The 24,621-nt window shown below is 41.4% G+C and overlaps 3 protein-coding genes across 4 annotated transcripts; all 3 read right to left on the reverse strand.

Moving 5' to 3' along the window:
• Positions 1–435: 435 nt before the first annotated feature.
• On the reverse strand, positions 436–17,650 carry LOC112176455 (putative anthocyanidin reductase). Of its 2 annotated transcripts, none has more exons than XM_040510798.1 (3): positions 17,413–17,650; positions 17,134–17,303; positions 436–758 (listed from the first exon to the last, which is right to left on the reverse strand). In XM_040510798.1, the coding sequence occupies exons 1-3, from the start codon at positions 17,537–17,539 to the stop codon at positions 723–725; spliced, it is 333 nt and encodes a 110-aa protein (XP_040366732.1). In that variant the 5' UTR covers positions 17,540–17,650; the 3' UTR covers positions 436–722. The 2 variants fall into 2 exon arrangements, with proteins under 2 accessions (XP_040366732.1, XP_040366733.1); XM_040510799.1 differs by lacking the exon at positions 436–758 and adding an exon at positions 16,734–16,941 and having other exon boundaries at positions 17,413–17,591.
• A 259-nt stretch (positions 17,651–17,909) lies between these two features.
• LOC112179645 (anthocyanidin reductase ((2S)-flavan-3-ol-forming)) lies at positions 17,910–20,048 on the reverse strand. Its single transcript, XM_024318099.2, has 5 exons — positions 19,874–20,048; positions 19,577–19,746; positions 18,769–18,981; positions 18,297–18,676; positions 17,910–18,208 (listed from the first exon to the last, which is right to left on the reverse strand). The coding sequence occupies exons 1-5, from the start codon at positions 19,992–19,994 to the stop codon at positions 18,055–18,057; spliced, it is 1,038 nt and encodes a 345-aa protein (XP_024173867.1). The 5' UTR covers positions 19,995–20,048; the 3' UTR covers positions 17,910–18,054.
• Positions 20,049–20,275: 227 nt separating this feature from the next.
• On the reverse strand, positions 20,276–24,422 carry LOC112179646 (protein SEH1). The gene is made up of 8 exons (XM_024318100.2): positions 24,199–24,422; positions 23,971–24,085; positions 23,776–23,876; positions 23,487–23,564; positions 22,139–22,294; positions 21,314–21,426; positions 21,032–21,158; positions 20,276–20,796 (listed from the first exon to the last, which is right to left on the reverse strand). Exons 1-8 carry the CDS (start codon positions 24,355–24,357, stop codon positions 20,665–20,667), a joined length of 981 nt encoding a protein of 326 aa, XP_024173868.1. The 5' UTR covers positions 24,358–24,422; the 3' UTR covers positions 20,276–20,664.
• Between the last annotated feature and the right edge of the window lie 199 nt (positions 24,423–24,621).

Genomic DNA, 24,621 nt, shown 5'->3' on the forward strand with positions numbered 1-24,621 from the left:
GGTAAAACTTCATTCAATGAATAATGCTTAGCTATTAAACATTGTATGTTTAGAACAATCAAGTTACATTTTGAATCAAACGGTCATATTCCTTCATTTCTGAAACTGGACCATCGCCTTGTTCGATTACCAGGAAAATGAGGTTGGAGTAGTTGGAACTCATTTTTCACAAAGAATTAGGGATAAAGAATTCTCTCCATTTTCCTAGTTTCAATCTTCAGTTTTTAGTGCGACTGAATTGAATTAGGCCTCATAATTAACCAAAAGATGGGCTTGGCTAAGTCAGGAATGAGGAATCTTTGACCAAAAAAAAAAAATCCCCTGATGAATTATTGCTATTCAGAATTTATCCATTGTCTGTTTGATATTAGCTATTTGCTGTTTTCTGTGACATGGTAACTTGATGAAATGAATGTGCTTACAGCTCCTGCTGCTTTTGTAGAAGTTTACTTGAACTGCATGGTGTAATAATTGCTATTGAGTGATAATATATATATATATATATATATATATATATGCAGATGATTCATAACAAACACTTGCGCTAGCTTATTGTTCATCAGTATATCTATCCCCCCCATAATACAGCAGCAAACACAAACTACTATACTACTTGAGAAAGAGAGCTCCCATTTAACTTCTTTGCCCATGCCACACTGTCATCTAGTATATCCTTTATGCCATACTCGTACTCAAAACCCATCTTCATCAGCTTACTGAAGTCACCTTTGCTTCCTACTTGTGGCCCTTGAGTCAATCTGAAATGACATCAACAAACTTATACTAGCTCCAAGAAAAATGGGAGATCTATCATGCATAAAATTTATGAGGACAAAAAATTAGTCTGGATCCCTTACTCTTTAGCTATGTTCTATTCAGGGTAAGTCTTTTGGAAGAACATTGCCATTTCTTTGATAGAGAGACCGGAAACTGCACAACAGAATCTACCTCTCATTGATAGTTGTTCCATGCAGAAAATATGGGCTTGGCAAATATCATTAACGTGCGCTATAGGAACCAATCCGATACATTCTTGCAGAAGGTTTAATGAATTGCCAGAAAATAAGTCCCCAGTAAGTTGCAACAGAATCGCTCCCACGCTTATAGGCAAATATGAAAGAAGAGTTTCTCCTCCCACTAAGCCACAAGGAAGAGTTACCACTTCTAAAATCCCATGATCAAAGCCGTTATAGCTCAGCACTGCTTTCTCAGCGAAGATCTTCGATTTAAGATATCCCTGGAACATATGAAGTTCCAATTACAATCAAACATTCTGGTTTCGAAGTATCAATCAACAATTCAGACATTGTGTTTTACTGCATCCAGATTCAAGAACAAGAAAAGGTACCACTGTGAAAGCATTGCCATAAGTATACGAGGCATCAAGTGGTGTCAAACATGATTCGTCAAGGCAGGCTTTAAATCCAACTCCATCTTCTCTTCTTGGGGACATAGAAAGTATGCTTGCATTGTAGAACTTGTTTGGACCCAAAATGAGCATTTTGGCCTGACAAGGCACGTCTTGGAGAAATTGAGCCAATGTCAGTGGCTCAAGCTATATATTGTCGACAAGTTCGAAATATATATTTAGAGACTAAATAAAGCCTACTATGGAAGCATAAAAAGTCAACTTTAGCACATTTTCCTACTTCGGGTAGGAGAAACCGAGCTAAACAAGGAAGGAGGGGCGGCAGACTAACCAAATGAAATCGAAATGAGCTAAAACTTTCCAGATTAAATATAGAAAGCCCAATGATCATTTCTTATGAAGAGTGCCAGAGCTAGATTTGAGTGGAAGGCCTTCAAACAATCAGTCCAATCTTTTACAGAAGCAAAACTGGAAAACTGGACATGTAAGAGGTCCAGCAGCGTTTTTGGCCCAACCACTATACTGAAAGCTCTGAAATTTTACCAGGATGATCTACACTCATAGTGGAACATTTCTTATGAAGAAGTAACGGTCAAAATCTGAATTCTTGATGGAGATATAATTGAAGGAATAAAGGAGCCGAAAGTACAGCCGAAAGTGCTTCCTTATCTCCAAAATTCATCATTCCTTGTCTCCAATTATGCTTCTTTATCTCCAAAATTCATCATTTCTTATCTCCAATTAATGCCCCACTATTATTTGTTTAATGTCAACTGCTTTGGCATGGTAGCCTATAAATAGAGGTTACAAATTCATCACAAAACACACATTCACAACATCAAAACATCTCTAAGATGATCTAAGTTCTCTCTAGAGCAACCTCTCTAAGAGCAACTCCTCTCCTTCTCTTTCTCTTATCGGTGATCACACTCCTAGTCCTAGTCTTCTCAGAAGCCGACTTTCAGTGCCACCAAACCCTCTGCCAACGTACTTCGGTCCTAGTTTCCTCGGGAGCCGACGGTAGTGCCGCAACCACAACGGTTACAGAACCAGCCAAGCAAGGGTAACGCCCTAGCAACCCAGCCAAGCTAAAGTCACGCTTTAGCAAGTTCTCCTCACTTCCTAGTGGTTCTCGCTCTGCTCGATCTACAACATCGAGTATCGATTGTGATTTTGAAGAAGCTCAGCAAAAGTCCTCACCACGAGGCACAAAGAATCCCACGACGAGGTTGGTGCTCTTCTCGTCCACAATCGCTTGAAAGAAGTCAGGTCAAGGGACACCCCCGACGACCGCACCCAAACGGTGCTGGCACGCCTGCGCAGAAAAGAGACTGTTGACCAGCTACAACAAAATTGGAGACAAACATTTTGGCACGCCCAGTGGGACCTACTGTGAGCTATAAATCACACAACTATTAAGAAATTGAGGTTAGTAAGGGGTTGTGAATCATAACTGAATAGGTGAAGTCTCTTTTGTTAATATTGACATAAACTCCTTATTGGTGCCTAGTTAAGGTCCCTTAAGGTTAAAGGCGGTTTTTATTAACACTTGTTGAACTGTCTTCACACTTATGATCTTTCTCATCTTAGTAAGTATAGCCTATGTGAAATGGTGTCTAGAAATGGGACAACGTTCATAACAGGTTATTGAATCCAGAAGTGCGTGCAAATGGGCCTAAACCACTATGTGGGAGTAGTTCATGCCAAAATGGATTCTGCCTCTTTTGTTCGCCCTCCCCACCTGGCCATTTCAGTAAGGTTGCCCAAACGATTTGAAAGAAAGTTTGTGTCTAGGCGACTATACTTGGACCGCAAGTCTAAACCTTGATCACAAAGTCTTATTGAATTCAGCTACTTATACAATAAAGCATACTGCCAGATATTCACCATTGGGAAGTCAGACGATAACCCTTACCAAAAGGTTTACGTCAACTGCCTGAAACATAAGACCCTCAGTTACAGACAGCACACGCGTGCAGACTATCGCGGTCTTTCGGAAGAATTAGTTATTCAAAGATTTTCTCTCCACACGCCATCAATAGAGATGACGACCGAACGAGGAGAAGGTCAACAGCCCGAGGGTGAGGCAGTTCTCACCGTCCAGCCTAATGAGGCCGGAAGAGCGTTTGATGCCACCAGGGTGGCTGAGGACGAGGTGAGAGCGGATATTTTTGTACCCATCCCTATCCCAGAAAACACCAGCCTGGAAGCGCAACTTAACATCATGCAAAAAAACAATAGTACATTCTGGGCAAAGACGACTAAAAGATTTGAGGAACAGCGACGGATGTCCAACAATCTGATAACGAAAGTCAGGCTGGAGATGGAGTGCAATACGGAGCTGTTGCAAGGGCATATAGACCACATGTCACGACAAGCCCAGGAGCAATATGAACAGCTCGTGACCTTGATAAATGCCCAAGCTGCACAGACTAAGGTCGTTCTCATAGAAGTCGCGGCTATGCGTAAAGATGGGTCCAATCTCGCGACCCAAGTGGCCATGTAGCAGGCCGAACTGGGACAGGCCAAGGAGGTTCTGAATAAAGCATTGGGAGATTCCAATGCCATCCTGGGTTATCTTGGTCAAACTGCTGGAACAGGCAAGTATGTACCGCCGAATGCTCGAGACAAGGTCAGCAGTAGCACTACTACACCATATGCTACTGCTACAGCCACGTCTACCAAAGCCAAAGAAAAAGCATTGGTGATTGGCGACAAAGACAAGGCCACACCACCGACTGGACAAAAGAGCAAAAGTTTGAAATTCGGCAACGACAGCCTGGCTGATCCCGTTGTGCTTGCTCACTATGATAGTGATGGGGCAGAAAATGTTTACCAAGAGCTCCCAGGGAATTACTACGGGATTGATCAGACGGGCATTCCAATCAAGATCACTGCTTTGGCCAAGGATATGTCCGCACCAGGAATTACACTTCAACAGCCCAATATTCCCCGGGTCGTTCACATGGGAGGAACAACGACTACCAGCCATGCGATGCCTCCTTTGCAAACGGCCCATCAGACGGTGGCTGCACCTCCTCTTCCTGGCCCAGGTTATGTGCGACGTGAGGAGGTGGAGGAAATGATTAGGTTGGCTAACCCTAGGGCCCACCTCGATGGGGTTTATGAAGGGCCTTTCCCACCACACATCATGCATCAGAACTTTAGAAAGGACAGCATCAGGGGCGTCTAAAATAAACGCCCGAGATTGGACCCATCTTTACGCATAGCCGCGACTTCTGTGAGAACGACCTTAGTCTGTGCAGCTTGGGCATTTATCAAGGTCACGAGCTGTTCATGTTGCTCCTGGGCTTGTCGTGATGTGTGGTCTATATGCCCTTGCAACAGCTCCGTATTGCGCTTCATCTCCAGCCTGACTTTCGTTATCAGATTGTTGGACATCCGTCGCTGTTCCTCAAATCTTTTAGTCGTCTTTGCCCAGAATGTACTATTGTTTTTTCGCATGATGTTAAGTTGCGCTTCCAGGCTGGTGTTTTCTGGGATAGGGATGGGTACAAAAATATCCGCTCTCACCTCGTCCTCAGCCACCCTAGTGGCATCAAACGCTCTTCCGGCCTCATTAGGCTGGACGGTGAGAACTGCCTCACCCTCGGGCTGTTGACCTTCTCCTCGTTCGGTCGTCATCTCTGTTGATGGCGTGTGGAGAGAAAATCTTTGAATTACTATGTTACGTCCCGAACCTAGAATTTACGATTTACTTTCGTGTTGGACGGTAAATTGTTAAATATTTTCAATTTTGAACGTTTTGGATGTTTTAGTGGCCCTAAAAGTTGACTTTTTGTTCGGGTCAAAATTTGAGAAAATGTTCTTCACGAAAGTCGTAGGGGACGTTAAACCGAGCGCGTGCATATGTGGTTCGTAAAAATCGGATTTCGTATGCAAGAGTTATGGCCGAAATAGTAAAGTTACTGTTCACGGTAATTTTTGATTAAAATAGAAAGTTACCTAGGGTAGGTTTCCATTTCCGGAAACCCACCCTTCCCCTTTTCTCTCTCCTCCCCCCCGAGCTCTCTCCTCTCCGGTTCGGCCTCCACCGCACCTCCTCCGATTGCCGGCGATTCCGGCCACCCCAGGACGTGCCACCGGTCATCCCAGGTTCGCCTCCTCCCTCCGAGCACGCCTACATCCTTGGTTTTCCACGATTTGGCCGGAAAACCACGGATCGAACGAAAGACTCCTCCGGCTGCAGTTGACGATTTCCGGCGATTCCGGCCACCTCCGGTCCCCATCTTTCTGTCGAAGGTTTGGTTTTCATCACTGATTATTTTCCCTATGGTCTTGTAACACGATTTGAAGTGTAGAGGCCGGATCGAATTAGGGTTCTTGAATTTTCTGGGTTTGTGTTCTTGGTTTGATTTCGACTGTTTCTAGTTGTTATTTGGAATTGTTGTAGTTATGAAGTGGAATCAGTGTGTTGAGTAGGTGTTGTAGCTGGAATTTGGTGGCCGGAGGTGGAGGTTGGTCACCGGCGCGTGAAACCCACGCACTGCCACTGTAGGTGGCGCGTGAAACAGGGTTTTGGCCGGAAATTTGTGACTGTTGAACATGTATTCGATCCATTTTACATCTAGTTAATTAATCGAAGCTTGGAAATCGAGTTGGAAGTGATTTGAATATAATTTTGATGGTTGATCAAGAAAATTGGTGAAATTATTAAACGAATTATGAGGAATCCATCCATCGGATTTCCTCGGTTTGGCCTTTGAGCCTATATATTAGGGAGATAATATTTTTGAGGAAGATTGGAAGAAATTGGACAATTAAAGTGGATTTTGGGGGTTGATTTTAATTAATTCAATTTAATTTTCCAACCCGAAATTAAAGTTACGAACGTTCTATTGTACAGGACGTGAGGAGGATTTCCTCGAGGAGGGTTTGGATCGACGGCAAGCTTAGCCGTACTTTGTGAGTGGACTTTTGTTTTCAAACAAGTGATGCATGCATTTATTTATTAAAGCTTGATTTATTTTATTAACGTATTTTTTACCGAGCATATAAAGATAATTGTGAGTTCTCTTATGGAATTACTTTTAAATATTGTTTCTCATGAAGTATTTATGATTGGTAACGGTTGTGAGTTTTGGATATAAAGTATTTATGCTCGGATTCGAATTTATATTTGAGATTTTTGAAGGATTTTTGAAATGGGATTTCGATGGAGTAAGTCTCCATATTTATTTACCGACTTTCGGTTTAGGCATTGGGAATGCCTCGTTAATTTATACGGCTTTTTACGAAAATCATTGTACGGTTGGGAATCGTACCCGTATTGTTCCTTATACATGGGACTTGGGGAAGCTTTAAGGATTTAACGGTTTTTAACCACCATACCCAGGGTCGTTCTATATATATTATATTACTGGCTAGCCTATTATTACTCCTCCCTACTTACTATGTGTTCGTAGGTGAGTAGAGGAGAGCATGGGATGCTCAAGAGTGTGGGACACTCCGACCCGAGCCAATAAGGCTCCCTTCTTTCGTATGGTGAACGTCCTTCCCCATATTTTATTATGATTTGACTAGCGGGGCTAGTCCGATTTATTTTATCCAGCAAGGCTGGAATGGTTTGTACGAGTTTTGGGTTTAAAGAAATACGTTTTTTAAACGTTGCATGCATCGAGACTTTATATTGTAAACTTGTGGGAAAGTATAAATTTATCTTCATTTATACTTATTTATTTTGTCCACTCACTCTAACGTTTTTATGTACTTTCCCCCTGGGCCCTTTGGTTTAAATTGCCCAGATCACAGTGTTGCGGACCGGCATAGGAGCGGAGGCTAGTACCACCTCTATCATCCATTCTCAGTAGGTTATTGATTAACCTACTCATTGTATTATATTTCGAGTCTATTCCTTAGACTGCTCTGAATACTTGTTGAGAGTGGATTTATACTTTTGTATAAGTATGTGTGTAAGAGAGTGGTTTATTTTGGGAGATTGTTGAACGATTGAGTTGCTGGGTTGTATTTGTGTAAGATATTTTGGTTGTGAAGTTTGATGTTTTTATTTGGAAAATTATAGAATGATGCTAGGAAGCAGGGTGGCTTCAAGCATAGAATTTAAATTCCTATTGAGAAGTGTTTTCAGCAGGTTTAGGGTTGCCCATTTTTAGGGGAGGTTCTGTCGAATTTTCTCGAAAAGTGGGTCCCGCAGGTCCACCTAGGATTTAGGAGGGTATTTCCGGGGTGGGTCCTGACAGTTGGTATCAGAGCATTAGGTTTCCCGTTTCCTGTCATTTATACTACTTTGTACAATTGAGGACATCTAGTATCTTCCGAGTGATGGCCCGACCGCGGCGGATCCCCATCGTATGCTCTTCGATGCTAGTGTGTTTTTCAAGTGTATAAGGTAGTTGTCCTAGTGTCTTCGTTGTGAGTCATCTAATTCTCCCTTAATCTCAGGTACTATGCGTCCTAGACGCCGGACTCGTGGGGAAACCCCTCCCATTCCAGGAGATGAGCATACTCCTGGAGGAATAGCGGAAGCGTTAGGACGTATTGTGCAGCAGTTGACTGCAGCGCTTCCGGGCTCCAGAACTGACTTTACCATGGAGCGAGCGAAGAGGCATGGAGCTTATAGCTTCTCTCATGCTCCTGAGGCTATGGATGCCCAGAATTGGTTGAACAAAATGGAGAGAGTCTTCACTCAAATCCATTGCCCTGAGGATCGAAAAGTGGGCTTAGCGGTGGATTTTCTGGATGGTGTAGCTTTTGATTGGTGGTCTTATATGAGCAGGGACTTAGAGATTGATGGCCCAATTACTTGGGAACAGTTCAAGGAGCACTTTACTGAGAGATATTTTGGCACAGCCATTCGGGATAGGATGAAATATGAGTTCATGCATCTACAAAAAGGGGACATGACCGTAACAGAATTTGAGCAGCGGTTCACCCAGCTGGCCCAGTTTGTGCCTGATATGGTTAGCACTGAGAGGGAGCGGATTTATAGGTTTGTGGATGCTTTGGGGGGTAAGTATTCTGATCAGCTGACCGGAGTACCATTTACTGATTATGCTGAGGTCGTTAATGCTGCTTTACGACTTGAGACTAGGTATATGTCTGGTATCCGACCTCGGGATTTGGGTGGCCCCAGTCAGGGCCCACCCAAGAAGGCTGCTTCCACTTCTGGGTCAGGATCTTCAGCAGGCAGCGGACAGAGTAGTGGGTCTGGTGCTGGATCTCGTTATAGACGCGGGGGGCGTGACAGGAGATTCCCTCGGGGGCAGTTTAGTGGACGCCCGTTTGGGCAGAGCAGAGTTGGTTTTGGTGGTCAGCATAGGGCTCCAGCTAGGCAGCCAGCCCCGTTTGGGCAGTACCAGTCAGTCGGATGCTTTGAGTGTGGACAGCAGGGCCACTTTAGGAGGGATTGCCCTCTATTGACTCAGAGAGCTGCATTTACTCCTTATCAGACCGCGGGCCAGTCTTCTGCCGGTACGTCTATTAGTGGTACCGTGGCTTCTACTAGCGGTACCCATCATAGTTCAGCAGCCCGTGGCAGCCCGCAGCGGGGTAGGGGTCAGAGAGGACGTCCTACCACTCAGGCTAGGTTGCATGCCATGACGCAGCAGGAGGGCCACGACTCACCAGATGTTATCATTGGTACGTTGTCTGTTTTTGGTCAGCCTGCTTATACTTTAATTGATCCTGGTGCATCGCATTCTTTTATGTCGAGTAGATTTGCATGTTTTGCGAATGTGCCATCATCACTTCTTATTGGTGAATGGAATGTGTTATTACCTGCTGGAGCATCACTTAAGATAGAATGGGTTTTTAGAGGTTGTGATGTTTTGATTGAGGGTGTTAGTTTGGAGGTTGATTTAATTCCATTAGACCTTGTTGAATTTGATGTGATTTTGGGGATGGAGTTTTTGGCGACTCATCGGGCTAATATTGATTGCTTTCGTAAGATTGTGGTCTTTCGAAGTCCAGGAAAGCCAATGATTACCTTTCAGGGAGAACGTAATGTTCTAGCTTCCTGTATGATTTCCGCTTTGACCGCTGAGAAGCTGTTGAATAAGGGAAGTCAGGCTTATTTGGCACATGTGGTGGACACTAATAGGGAAGAGCTGAGTATTAGAGAGATACCAGTGGTTAGGAAATTTCAGGATGTATTTCCTGACGAATTACCTGGTTTACCTCCTGCTAGGGAGATAGATTTCACTATTGATTTACTCCCTGGCACCACACCCATATCTTTGGCACCATACAGAATGGCCCCAGCTGAATTAAAAGAGTTGAAGATTCAGTTGCAAGAACTAGTGGATAAGGGGTTCATCCAATCTAGTGTGTCTCCTTGGGGTGCCCCGGTTTTATTTGTTAAGAAGAAGGATGGTTCTTTACGGTTGTGCATTGATTATCGAAAGTTGAATAGGGTTACTGTGAAGAATAAATACCCTTTGCCTCGTATTGATGACCTCTTTGATCAGTTGAGGGGAGCCAAGGTCTTTTCCAAAATCGATTTGAGGTCTGGTTACCATCAGTTGAGGATAAGGGAGTCTGATGTACCCAAGACTGCATTTCGATCACGTTATGGGCACTACGAATTCAGAGTGATGCCGTTTGGGTTGACTAATGCCCCTGCAGCTTTTATGGACCTCATGAATAGAGTGTTCCGTCCTTACCTTGATCGATTTGTGATTGTGTTCATTGATGATATCTTGGTGTATTCCAAGGACAATAGTCAACATGCCAAGCATCTAAGGATTGTATTGCGAACTTTGAGGGAGGCCCAGTTATTTGCAAAGTTCGATAAATGTGAATTTTGGCTGAATAGTATTGGATTTTTGGGTCATGTTGTATCCGCAGAAGGTATCAGTGTGGACCCTCAGAAGGTAGTAGCGGTGCTAAATTGGGAAAGACCTACCACAGTGACAGAGATACGTAGTTTCTTGGGATTGGCAGGTTATTATCGGAGATTTGTGCAAGATTTCTCAAAGATTGCAACTCCTCTTACTAAGTTGACTAGAAAGGGTGTAAAGTTTGTTTGGTCAGAAGAGTGTGAGCAAAGTTTTCAAGAACTCAAGGGGCGTTTAACTAGTGCTCCAGTCCTAACTTTACCTGATGATAGTGGGGAGTATGTGGTATATAGTGATGCCTCGAGGCAAGGCTTGGGTTGTGTTCTGATGCAACATGGAAATGTGATTGCCTACGCCTCTAGACAATTGAAGCCGCATGAGTTGAATTACCCGACACATGACCTTGAATTAGCTGCGGTAGTACTTGCACTTAAACTTTGGAGGCATTATTTATATGGAGCTCGGTGTCAAATTTTTACGGATCATAAGAGTCTTCAATATTTGCTCACACAAAAAGAGATTAATTTGAGGCAAAGAAGATGGTTGGAGTTGATTAAGGATTATGATTGCACGATTGAGTATCATCCAGGAAGGGCTAATGTAGTAGCTGACGCTCTTAGTAGGAAGACATATCCTTCCCTGTTGCCCTCCCCTTCCTTGTCGCATATGAGAACAGTTCGGGTTCCACTCCTTTATGAATTGCGAGCTACAGGAGTTAGTTTGGAAGGGACTGATGAATTTGCAGCCTTAATAGCCAGCTTCCATGTGAGGCCAATCCTTATTGACAAAGTACGAGAGGCACAGCTACATGATGAAGCTCTACAAGAAGTAAGAGAGGCAGTAGAGAATGGAGCTAGAGAAGACTTTATTGTTAGAGGGGATGGAGCTTTGATGTTTGGGAATAGAATTTGTGTACCCAAACAGGATGATCTTAAACAGGAGATACTAGAGGAGGCTCATAGTTCTCCTTATGCCATGCATCCTGGTGGAACCAAAATGTACCGAACTCTCAAGGAATACTACTGGTGGTCTAACATGAAGAGGGAAATTGCAGATTATGTAAGAAGATGTCTAGTGTGTCAACAAGTGAAGGCAGAAAGACAAAAGCCCTCAGGTTTATTACAGCCCTTACCTATACCAGAGTGGAAGTGGGAACACATTACTATGGACTTTGTATCAGGACTACCACGTAGTCGTAATGGTCATGATAGCATTTGGGTAATTGTGGACCGACTTACTAAGTCCGCACATTTCCTACCTGTCAGCAAGACTTATAAAATGGATAAATATGCAGAGCTATACTTGAATGAGATAGTGAGACTTCATGGCACACCCGTTTCTATTACTTCTGATCGTGATCCTCGCTTCACTTCAAAGTTTTGGAGTGAGCTGATGGAGGCTTTGGGCACTCAGTCTCAATTTAGTACTGCATTTCATCCTCAAACAGATGGACAGACGGAAAGGACCATTCAGACACTGGAAGACATGTTGAGAGCTTGTGTTTTACAATTCAAGGGGAATTGGGATGATCATGTCGCATTGATAGAGTTTGCTTATAATAACAGTTATCACTCCAGCATTGACATGGCTCCTTATGAAGCCCTTTATGGCAAACAGTGTCGTACCCCTTTATGTTGGAATGAGGCAGGAGAGAGGAAACTCATTGGTCCAGAATTGGTACGAGTTACGACCGAAAAGGTCAACCTAATCAAGGAGAAACTCAAAACGGCTCAGAGTAGACAGAAGAGTTATGCTGATAACAGAAGAAAAGATTTGGAGTTTCAAGTGGGTGACTGGGTGTTCTTGAAGCTGTCTCCTTGGAAGGGCATTATAAGATTTGGGAAACGAGGGAAACTTAGCCCTCGATATATCGGACCATATGAGATCACGGAGCGGATTGGTGCTGTTGCTTATCGTTTGGCACTACCTCCGAGACTATCTAGAGTACATGATGTCTTCCATGTCTCTATGCTTCGCAAGTATATTGCTGATTCCTCTCATGTTCTTCAAGAACAACCTATCCGGTTGAGAGAAAATTTGACATATGAAGAACAACCGGTTCAGATACTTGATAGGAGGGAGCAGATACTCAGAAACAAAACAATACCCTTGGTTAAGGTGCTTTGGAGTAATCACATGGTGGAGGAAGCTACTTGGGAACCAGAGGAGCAAATGAGGAAGCAGTATCCTCACCTTTTTGGCTAGCAGGTATGTAATTTCGAGGTCGAAATTCTTTTAAGGGGGGAAGATTGTTACGTCCCGAACCTAGAATTTACGATTTACTTTCGTGTTGGACGGTAAATTGTTAAATATTTTCAATTTTGAACGTTTTGGATGTTTTAGTGGCCCTAAAAGTTGACTTTTTGTTCGGGTCAAAATTTGAGAAAATGTTCTTCACGAAAGTCGTAGGGGACGTTAAACCGAGCGCGTGCATATGTGGTTCGTAAAAATCGGATTTCGTATGCAAGAGTTATGGCCGAAATAGTAAAGTTACTGTTCACGGTAATTTTTGATTAAAATAGAAAGTTACCTAGGGTAGGTTTCCATTTCCGGAAACCCACCCTTCCCCTTTTCTCTCTCCTCCCCCCCGAGCTCTCTCCTCTCCGGTTCGGCCTCCACCGCACCTCCTCCGATTGCCGGCGATTCCGGCCACCCCAGGACGTGCCACCGGTCATCCCAGGTTCGCCTCCTCCCTCCGAGCACGCCTACATCCTTGGTTTTCCACGATTTGGCCGGAAAACCACGGATCGAACGAAAGACTCCTCCGGCTGCAGTTGACGATTTCCGGCGATTCCGGCCACCTCCGGTCCCCATCTTTCTGTCGAAGGTTTGGTTTTCATCACTGATTATTTTCCCTATGGTCTTGTAACACGATTTGAAGTGTAGAGGCCGGATCGAATTAGGGTTCTTGAATTTTCTGGGTTTGTGTTCTTGGTTTGATTTCGACTGTTTCTAGTTGTTATTTGGAATTGTTGTAGTTATGAAGTGGAATCAGTGTGTTGAGTAGGTGTTGTAGCTGGAATTTGGTGGCCGGAGGTGGAGGTTGGCCACCGGCGCGTGAAACCCACGCACTGCCACTGTAGGTGGCGCGTGAAACAGGGTTTTGGCCGGAAATTTGTGACTGTTGAACATGTATTCGATCCATTTTACATCTAGTTAATTAATCGAAGCTTGGAAATCGAGTTGGAAGTGATTTGAATATAATTTTGATGGTTGATCAAGAAAATTGGTGAAATTATTAAACGAATTATGAGGAATCCATCCATCGGATTTCCTCGGTTTGGCCTTTGAGCCTATATATTAGGGAGATAATATTTTTGAGGAAGATTGGAAGAAATTGGACAATTAAAGTGGATTTTGGGGGTTGATTTTAATTAATTCAATTTAATTTTCCAACCCGAAATTAAAGTTACGAACGTTCTATTGTACAGGACGTGAGGAGGATTTCCTCGAGGAGGGTTTGGATCGACGGCAAGCTTAGCCGTACTTTGTGAGTGGACTTTTGTTTTCAAACAAGTGATGCATGCATTTATTTATTAAAGCTTGATTTATTTTATTAACGTATTTTTTACCGAGCATATAAAGATAATTGTGAGTTCTCTTATGGAATTACTTTTAAATATTGTTTCTCATAAAGTATTTATGATTGGTAACGGTTGTGAGTTTTGGATATAAAGTATTTATGCTCGGATTCGAATTTATATTTGAGATTTTTGAAGGATTTTTGAAATGGGATTTCGATGGAGTAAGTCTCCATATTTATTTACCGACTTTCGGTTTAGGCATTGGGAATGCCTCGTTAATTTATACGGCTTTTTACGAAAATCATTGTACGGTTGGGAATCGTACCCGTATTGTTCCTTATACATGGGACTTGGGGAAGCTTTAAGGATTTAACGGTTTTTAACCACCATACCCAGGGTCGTTCTATATATATTATATTACTGGCTAGCCTATTATTACTCCTCCCTACTTACTATGTGTTCGTAGGTGAGTAGAGGAGAGCATGGGATGCTCAAGAGTGTGGGACACTCCGACCCGAGCCAATAAGGCTCCCTTCTTTCGTATGGTGAACGTCCTTCCCCATATTTTATTATGATTTGACTAGCGGGGCTAGTCCGATTTATTTTATCCAGCAAGGCTGGAATGGTTTGTACGAGTTTTGGGTTTAAAGAAATACGTTTTTTAAACGTTGCATGCATCGAGACTTTATATTGTAAACTTGTGGGAAAGTATAAATTTATCTTCATTTATACTTATTTATTTTGTCCACTCACTCTAACGTTTTTATGTACTTTCCCCCTGGGCCCTTTGGTTTAAATTGCCCAGATCACAGTGTTGCGGACCGGCATAGGAGCGGAGGCTAGTACCACCTCTATCATCCATTCTCAGTAGGTTATTGATTAACCTACTCATTGTATTATATTTCGAGTCTATTCCTTAGATTGCTCTGAATACTTGTTGAGAGTGGATTTATACTTTTGTATAAGTATGTGTGTAAGAGAGTGGTTTATTTTGGGAGATTGTTGAACGATTGAGTTGCTGGGTTGTATTTGTGTAAGATATTTTGGTTGTGAAGTTTGATGTTTTTATTTGGAAAATTATAGAATGATGCTAGGAAGCAGGGTGGCTTCAAGCATAGAATTTAAATTCCTATTGAGAAGTGTTTTCAGCAGGTTTAGGGTTGCCCATTTTTAGGGGAGGTTCTGTCGAATTTTCTCGAAAAGTGGGTCCCGCAGGTCCACCTAGGATTTAGGAGGGTATTTCCGGGGTGGGTCCTGACATACTAATTCTTCCGAAAAACCGTGATAGTCTGCAAGCGTGTGCGGTCTGTAACTGGGGGTCTTATGTTTCAGGCAGTTGACGTAAACCTTTTGGTAAGGGTTATCGTCTGACTTCCCAATGGCGAATATCTGGCAGTATGCTTTATTGTATAAGTAGCTGAATTCAATAAGACTTTGTGATCAAGGTTTAGACTTGCGGTCCAAGTATAGTCGCCTAGACACAAACTTTCTTTCAAATCGTTTGGGCAACCTTACTGAAATGGCCAGGTGGGGAGGGCGAACAAAAGAGGCAGAATCCATTTTGGCATGAACTACTCCCACATAGTGGTTTAGGCCCATTTGCACGCACTTCTGGATTCAATAACCTGTTATGAACGTTGTCCCATTTCTAGACACCATTTCACATAGGCTATACTTACTAAGATGAGAAAGATCATAAGTGTGAAGACAGTTCAACAAGTGTTAATAAAAACCGCCTTTAACCTTAAGGGACCTTAACTAGGCACCAATAAGGAGTTTATGTCAATATTAACAAAAGAGACTTCACCTATTCAGTTATGATTCACAACCCCTTACTAACCTCAATTTCTTAATAGTGGTGTGATTTACAGCTCACAGTAGGTCCCACTGAGTGTGCCAAAATGTTTGGCTCCAATTTTGTTGTAGCTGGTCAACAGTCTCTTTTCTGCGCAGGCATGCCAGCACCGTTCGGGTGCGGTCGTCGGGGGTGTCCCTTGACCTGACTTCTTTCAAGCGATTGTGGACGAGGAGAGCACCAACCTAGTCGTGGGATTCTTTGTGCCTCGTGGTGAGGACTTTTGCTGAGCTTCTTCAAAATCACAATCGATACTCGATGTTGTAGATCGAGCAGAGCGAGAACCACTAGGAAGTGAGGAGAACTTGCTAAAGCGTGACTTTAGCTTGGCTGGGTTGCTAGGGCGTTACCCTTGCTTGGCTGGTTCTGTAACCGTTGTGGTTGCGGCACTACCTTCGGCTCCCGAGGAAACTAGGACTGAAGTACGTTGGCAGAGGGTTTGGTGGCACTGAAAGTCGGCTTCTGAGAAGACTAGGACTAGGAGTGTGATCACCGGTAAGAGAAAGAGAAGGAGAGGAGTTGCTCTTAGAGAGAACTTAGATCATCTTAGAAATGTTTTGATGTTGTGAAGGTGTGTTTTGTGATGAATTTGTAACCTCTATTTATAGGCTACCTTGCCAAAGTAGTTGGCATTAAACAAATGATAGTGGAGCATTAATTGGAGATAAGAAATGATGAATTTTGGATATAAAGAAGCATAATTGGAGACAAGGAATGATGAATTTTGGAGATAAGGAAGCACTTTCGGCTGTACTTTCAGCTCCTTTATTCCTTCAATTATATCTCCATCAAGAATTCAGATTTTGACCTTTACTTCTTCATAAGAAATGTTCCACTATGAGTGTAGATCATCCTGATAAAATTTCAGAGCTTTCAGTATAGTGGTTGGGCCAAAAACGCTGCTGGACCTCTTACAGGTCCAGTTTTCCAGTTTTGCTTCTGTAAAAGATTGGACTGATTGTTTGAAGGCCTTCCACTCAAATCTAGCTCTGGCACTCTTCATAAGAAATGACCATTGGACTTTCTAGATTTAATCTGGAAAGTTTTAGCTCATTTAGATTTCATTTGGTTAGTCTGCCGCCCCTCCTTCCTTGTTTAGCTCGGTTTCTCCTACCCAAAGTAGGAAAATGTGCTAAAGTTGACTTTTCATGCTTCCATAGTAGGCTTTATTTAGCCTCTAAATATATATTTCGAACTTGTCGACAATATATAGCTTGAGCCACTGACATTTGCTCAATTTCTCCAAGACGTGCCTTGTCAGGCCAAAATGCTCATTTTGGATCCAAACAGAACTGTAGATAAGTCACTTAACTGTCTGCGATCGAATGCAAGAATCAGCAATGCTTCTCATCCCAGCACTTCACCTATGTCCTTGTACTGCATTAATTATCATATTCAAACCTTCAAATTGTCAAATCACTCGCAACATTTCACCTTACGTGTCATGGAATGAATAGACAATATGTATAGAATCTAGCAATTGCATCCCAAAATGCCTAAGCTCTAATAATAAGACAGATCAACAAGACAACAACTAATTAGGGACTTGGTACTAATTAAGAGACTGACCTTGGAGATTTCAGGGTTATGTTCAGTAGGAGTGGCAACATGAAAAACAAACTGACTCCCTTGAATAGCATGCTCAAACTCATTAGGATCATATAAATCAGCTTGGAACAGCAATAACTTGGAGTCTGCATCAGGGAGAGACTTCAGAAGGCCTACTTTTGATGCATCCTCTGAACGATTGAGTAAAACAGACCACAAGATGAGCGGTTTGCACATATACACAAATACAAACAAGCATATATGTATATATAGAAAAAGCATTCACAAACAGAGAGAGACCTAAGTTTCTGACAGTGGGATGGACTGTATGGCCATTCTCCAGGAGCTTTTTGACAAGCCAACAGCCGTTATATCCAGAACCACCTGTAACACAAACTCTAGAAACTTTGTTCTTCTCCATTGGCATTTTTTAATGTGCTTCTTATTCTTCAGAATTAGGTTGATTTCAAAATCAACCAGATGTCATAAACAAATATCTTTCTGTGGTCAAAGCAGCAGTGACAAGGAATGACAAGTAGCAAGGAGTTATCAAGAAGATATGATCAAGAACTGTTAGGTATGCGTATGGCCCATTCCACGTAAGTATGAGATAATGAGAATGATATTGATGACATTGAGTACTCGCACTTCCTTAATCTTACATCACAAAAGTAATACAACAGTTCTACCGTGTATACTTATGCTTGTTCAACAACATAAGTTGAAGTGTTGCAGGCACCACCCATTCACCCAACAACAATGCTACTTGAGTGTCGGTTATATACGTATGAGAGAAGTTGATGAAATTAAACTACATTCATCCTCGTCACTCGATTGTTAGTGATGATACATGCTAAATAGGTTTATTAAATACTTTGCTACAAGGCTACAAGCTTGTACATATCCCCGGGATTCCCCGCATAATATAGCAACAAACACAAATTAAACTACTTGAGAAAGAGAGCTCCCATTTAACTTCTTTGCCCATGTTACACTGTCATCTAGTATGTCCTTCATGCCATACTTATACTCAAAGCCCATCTTCTTCAGCTTACTGAAATCACTTTGGCTTCCTTCTTCAGGCCCTTCGGTCAATCTGAAATGAATTCAACAAAACCATGAAGAAAATTGGATATATTCACGCACAGAAATTATGAGTGCTGAAACTATGTTGGATCCCTTACTTTTTTTGTATCTTGTATTCTGGGTAAGTTTCTTGGAAGTATATTGCAATTTCTTTGATAGAGTGACAGGCAACTGCACAACAGAATCTGCCTTTCATTGATGGCTGTTCCATGCAGAAGATATGTGCTTGGCAAACATCATCAATGTGCACCAGAGGAACTGATCCCATAAATTCTTGCATTAATTTTAAGGCATTGCAAGAAAACAAGTCCCCAGTAAGTTGTGCCAGAATCACTCCCACACTTGTAGGCAAATATGAAAGAAGACTTTCTCCTCCCACTAAGCCACAAGGAAGAGTTACCACTTCTAATTTACCATCATCAAAGTCATTGTGGCTCAGCACTGCTTTCTCAGCTAAGGTCTTTGATTTAATGTACCCCTTCAACAATAAAAATTTCCAGTTAAAAATTAGAGCATAGTCGATTAATGGCGTCAATAAATGAATAAAGATTCAAGAGGAAGAAAACGTACCATCGTGATAGCATTGCCATAAGTAGATGAGGCATCAAGTGGTGTCCAACACGACTCATCAAGTAAGGGTCTGAATCCAACTCCATCATCCTTTCTTGGGGACATAGAAAGTATGCTTGCAGTGTAGATGAGTCGCTTAACTGTCTGCGATCGAATGCAAGAATCAGCAATGCTTCTCACCCCGGCAACAGCAGCTTCAGCTGTGTCTTTGTACTGCAGCATACTCAAATCTTCAGATTGTCAATCACTAGCAAGATTTCACTACATTAGGGAACAAAATGACAATGTATATAGCATTCATCCCAAAACATGTTAGACGAAGAAGAAAACAGATCAGCTATGCAGCATTGGCGGATCCAGTATAGAAAATTGGGGTGGACTGAAATTTCTTCTCTTTGATTAAAGTGTAATAGATAATAAAACTGATTTTGGGAAGAAAAAAAAAAAATATATATATATATATATAAAGCCCAACAGTTAAAAGGAAAATAAGAAGAAGTAAAACTGGAGAGAACAGAGGAACCCAAAGGGAAGTACAACCGGAGAGAACGGAGGAACCCAATCAAATGGAAACTACAAAGTTTCGAACATGGGTCTCCAGCAAAAAATTATGCGCCTTAACCAACAGCGCTTGACCAAAGTAGTGATTCTCTAACATATACTAAAATTTTTATAATAAAATTCTGTAGCCCAACCAGCCCTGTAAATAGATCCGCCACTGACCACTGTGCAGGTGTAATCTAATATACCAATGTCACTTTACAAAGGAAAATAACTAATTAGCTAACTTTGTAATTAAGAAACTGACCTGGGAGTTTTGGGGATCATGTTGCATGGGAGTTGCAACATGAAAAACAAACTCACACCCTTCAATTGCAGGCTCGAATTCATTAGGATCGTATATATCAGCTTTGAACAGCAACAAATTGGTGTCTGCATTGGGGAGAGACTTCAGAAGGCCTACTTTTGATGCATCCTCTGAAATATTTAGCAAAATAAACCACAAATAAGGGGGTTGCACATATACACAAATATATACAAGCGCGCATATATAATGCTGGATAGAATAGGCATATTCACAAACAGAGAGAGAACAGAGAGAGACCCAAGTTTCTGAGAGTGGCATGGACTGTGTGGCCCTTCTCTAGGAGCGTTTTTACTAGCCAACAGCCAATATATCCGGAACCACCTGTAACACAAACTCTTGAGACTTTGTTCTTCTCCATTGTTCTCCCTTATTGTGTTCTCCCTTATTGTTCAGAAACAATTTAGTTTAGGAACCAATCAATTGTCAAATAATATATTTGTGTGGTCAAAAACAGCAGAGTCTCCGATACAAGGATACACGCACCGTTGGGGTTTAACAGTTTTGATTGATAAATAACGGACCTTATATATAAACGGTTGAGATTACATAGTTGGTATATGCGAACTTGCATAGCCATGTATGCTAAAATTCTTCGCAAGTGGGAATGTGTCTTTTCTGTTCCTTTTCTGGTCTGTAGTGTTGCACGCACGCAGCAAGCAACTCATTTTGTCCACTCAACATTAATATGAATTTTTTTTTTTTTTGACAACGAATATGAAAATGATTGATCATTTTCATTCTCACATAAGTATTACACGTGCAAAAGTAGCTGATATTAATTGCATACGTCCTCGGCAAGTAATTGGTAACTTTACGGGCATTAATGTTCTAGTATCCAACTTTCTCCCGTACGGTTTTTATACAAACCACATGCCACAATTTCAGGGGATTCATCAGATGACACCAAGAGTATAGACCGCATTTCAATGAGAATCACTAATCTTCGATCTTAGAAATTTAGGTTGCTCCTCCAAGGAAAATAGAAAGTTGCCATTCTTTTAACATGTAGCAGCGGAGGAAGGAAATGACTAAGAAGTGGGTTCCAATGTAGCTTCTTCATGCCAAGTGCCATTCAAATTAGACTGCCACAACCGTACTACCCCATCGTTCCCAGTGGATGCCAATGTCATTCCACTCATGTCCCACTCCAGTTGCCAGACCTGATCACAAGACATTAATCGATTAGGAAGCTTCATAACCTTGCTTTTCCAGATAATTCACATTTTTTCTTGTTAAGGCTCTGCAATTGTAGAACCACAAAATACACATACTTGTTCATATAATAAAACAATATACATACATATAGTTAAAGTCTTTCTTGCTGCTATTAAAGTAACAATTTGTTCCTCGAACACTGAAATGATTGAAAATACAATCAATAGTTAGTATTGATACCTCGCCTTTGTGACCAGAAAGTTGTGCAACCTTCTCTGAAGAGAGCCTTCCATCTGAGTCAGGGTTTAATCCAAGATGCCATATTGATATTCCCTTCTGAGTGGCAACAGCAATTACCTCATAGGGCCTAAATAAAATTTACACAAGTTCACTATCTTGATAAAAATAGCTTCATTGCATTTTCCCCTCAAATCGTAAGAGCCAAAATCGTGCATTCTATATGATGAAAAAATACATAAAAGTTCAGTTTCATACACAGCAATTTGACAATTCTATCCCTACCTGCCAATGTTTGGTGCCCAGGCAACCGCATAGACCTGATCACCCTTGTCATTAGGAGAAGCCAATTCCGCAACTGGGAGCCATCTTTGATGAGCTTGATCAAATTCCCATATCTGTAAAATTAATAATTACAAGCCCATAGCCCATCACTTGCATCATTTAGAAATTTTAGGGCATAACTTGTATTTCGTATGATATGTAATTTGGTTAATATGGCGCACATTTTTTATCGACAGAAAATTGCTTTCTCATGACCAAAACTGAATGCTGCAGACATGCTTTTTAAGGACTTCAAAACAGTGCACAGACATCACTTCGGTGATAAGAAGGTGTATACTACAAAATGATTTTGGTTGCCCTTTAAAGCATTACTCTTTCTATATGCAACTTCAGAAACAAAAGTAAGAAAACATGAAAAAAACAAAAAGTCAACCAGACAAAGAAGAGTCTCAAACTAGATGAATCCATTTGGTGTAATGATTTCTTACATCTACTGCGAGCACTGGAGGACTTAAGTTTGTATCAGGAACTGATGAAGATAGGCAAATGCTACCTTTCTGTGTAAAATGATCACACTCAAATAGCATTTTACTGATTTAGCACAGTAGCAACTTTTAGAAGTTATATCAGCAAGTGAACCTATAGACCTCCATATGATACTACAATTTCTAAAACATACTGTGAATATGAGAGATGCTTAACTAGTGTGTAAAGAAAAAAAAAATTGGGAGGGAGACAAAAAAAAAAAAAAAGAAGAGCACGCTCATGTAATTGACGTGAAGAAGATAAACCTGCAATATTTAAGATAGGAAAGTACGAGTTTACCTTAGATGAATTAAGTTGTAGAGTGTCTGAATTGAAACCCAAAACAAAACTTGATTCCTGGCTTTCTCCTCCTGTTGGATTCCATGATATAGATGCGGATAAGCACACAGCTTTCCCAAGTGTAGATACTGAATCAATAACATTCTGAATTTCCGCCTAGGCCAAAGGTTGTGAAAAGAAAAAATGTCAAGAGCAGTTCAAAGCTGTCAATACTCATTCAACATAGACAGAATTCTTTTCCGAACATACACCTATGGCGAGGTGTAATCGCCTAAAAATTCTTGACAAATCTTTCTGCATGATGCAGCCTATTTGACTTGGAAGATGTATAATATGGAGTGACCAGCACAAGAGATGATTTATGACAAGACCATAAATAGAAGGGCGGAACCATGTCAAGAGGAAGCATGACAAGACCCCAAAAAGAAGAAAGCAGAGCAACAGAAACATAAAGAGGGAAACTAGATAAAAACCGTAAACAAGAATATACATGTCTGTTACAAGGTTTAATTTTGTCCGAGGAAGAGGTGAAACATGCTCAACTTGAATTCGGGACAGCTATTCGAAATCTTAGTGAAAGACTGGATTTGTTATCTCATGTTTTGCTTTTCATGAAAAAATACCAATTGAAGTGGAGGTTTTCTTCAAACAACAAGGAGCTGGGTCCACTATTCAATCAAATGAAATTGAGCATGTTTCCCATCTCTTCTCGAGAAACAAGCGGGCTATGCAAAATTGTGCTCAATTTCATATGTGGCAATTCCGCCAAGATCTCTTCTTTAGTTGGGGGAAGAATCCGCACGAATCTTATTTTTTGAGGAACATATCGAGAGAGAATTGGTTAGACGATGTGTGGTTGGTAAACAAGGATCAGTTTTTTAGCAAGGTACAGAATGTATCGTCAAATATTCAATATGATTCCACAAGATCTAGTTTTGTTCAAGTAACGGATTCTAGCCAATTGAAAGGATCCTCTGATCAATCCAGAGATCATTTCGATTCCATTAGTAATAAGGATTCAAAATATTACACATTGATCAATCAAAGAGAGATTCAAGAAGTATTTTATTGAAGAATTAAGTTATTACTCAACAAAGAAGAATTGAAATTATTAAAGAAGGGGTGAGATCAATTCAGAAATACTTTGTTTGTTTGTTTTTTAGGACATCCTATCTTTAGAGATAAAGAGGGGCATGAACTTTTTGTACGTCGTATGCCGACGTTTTTTGAAACATTTCCAGTTGTTTTGATCGACGGGGATGGAATTAGTACAAGCACAATCAGCAAATTCAAAATCAAGTTAAACTGCATAATATGATTATCAAACTGAATTAGATAAAATAATCACCTGAAGCTGCCAGTTCTTCAATTCCAATGGATCAAGTAGCTCATAGAGCTTGACATTGCCATCTGAATATGCAGCAACCTATGAAACAAACAAACTAACATTCGTGAATTTCATTCTCTCAAGTTATAATTTCATTGAACATGCTGCACACAGTTTCTAAAAAGCGCCAATTAGATCGACAGGAACCCTAAATCAAATAAGAACAAATGAATGAAAGAAAACAGTAAACAATCCACCGTTTGCCACTGCCAGACTTTCTAAGGAACAATAACCACAAAGCTGAACTAACCATTTTCAAACTTGACGATGAACCCCCAAATTGAACATCTAGCAGCTGAGCTGAATCACTTCTAAAGCTTTTGCACAGCTTCCATTGAAGAGGTTGTGCATCTAGAGAACAATAAACCCACATTCTTACACTCAATCAGTCCACATAGGCGATATAACATGCATCACAAAACACAAGCAGAACATAGTCCAATACCTTCAACAATCTCTTCCCACAACGACAGCGTTCCATCTCCGCAAACACACGCCACTGCGTGACCGAACTCCGGAGGAACCCAGACAACTTTGACAATGGCAGAAGCGTGGTGCACCTAAAAACCCAACAACAATTATTGAAGAAAACAAAAATCTAGCTTTTGGGTAGAATTGAAAAGTTAAAAAGAGACAAAAATGAGTTATTGAAGTGATGGAATGAGTTGGGGACCTTGGATTTTGAGGTGGAGGAGAAAGAGGAAGAAGACGGGTGGCGCGAGTCGAAGATGGTGAGAGTTCCGTCGAGGGAGCCGGTGGCTAATCTCTGGCCGGAGTAGTTCCAAGAGGAGCAGGTGGTGCCTTTATCGAGCGTCACCAGAGATTTCTCCATCTCCGTCGTAAAGTGCGTGGAGGAGGGGAGGGACTAAAACCTCTTCGTCAACAAGGGTTTTGGTATGAAACGGGTCAAGTCGGCGCTGACCCGCCCGCTTAGTTAATATTGAAATTATTGATTCCTGGAGGAATTACTTCAAGTTATTACTTTCTACCGGTTGTTGGAATGGTAAAAAACCGCGTTCATTTCCTTTTCCGGAAATTATTATTGGGTTCAATACTTCAATATCAATCCGACAATATCTGTGTTAAATTCAGGACA

Source organism: Rosa chinensis, chromosome 7 (assembly GCF_002994745.2).
Source record: "Rosa chinensis cultivar Old Blush chromosome 7, RchiOBHm-V2, whole genome shotgun sequence".
Taxonomy (NCBI): Eukaryota; Viridiplantae; Streptophyta; class Magnoliopsida; order Rosales; family Rosaceae; genus Rosa; species Rosa chinensis.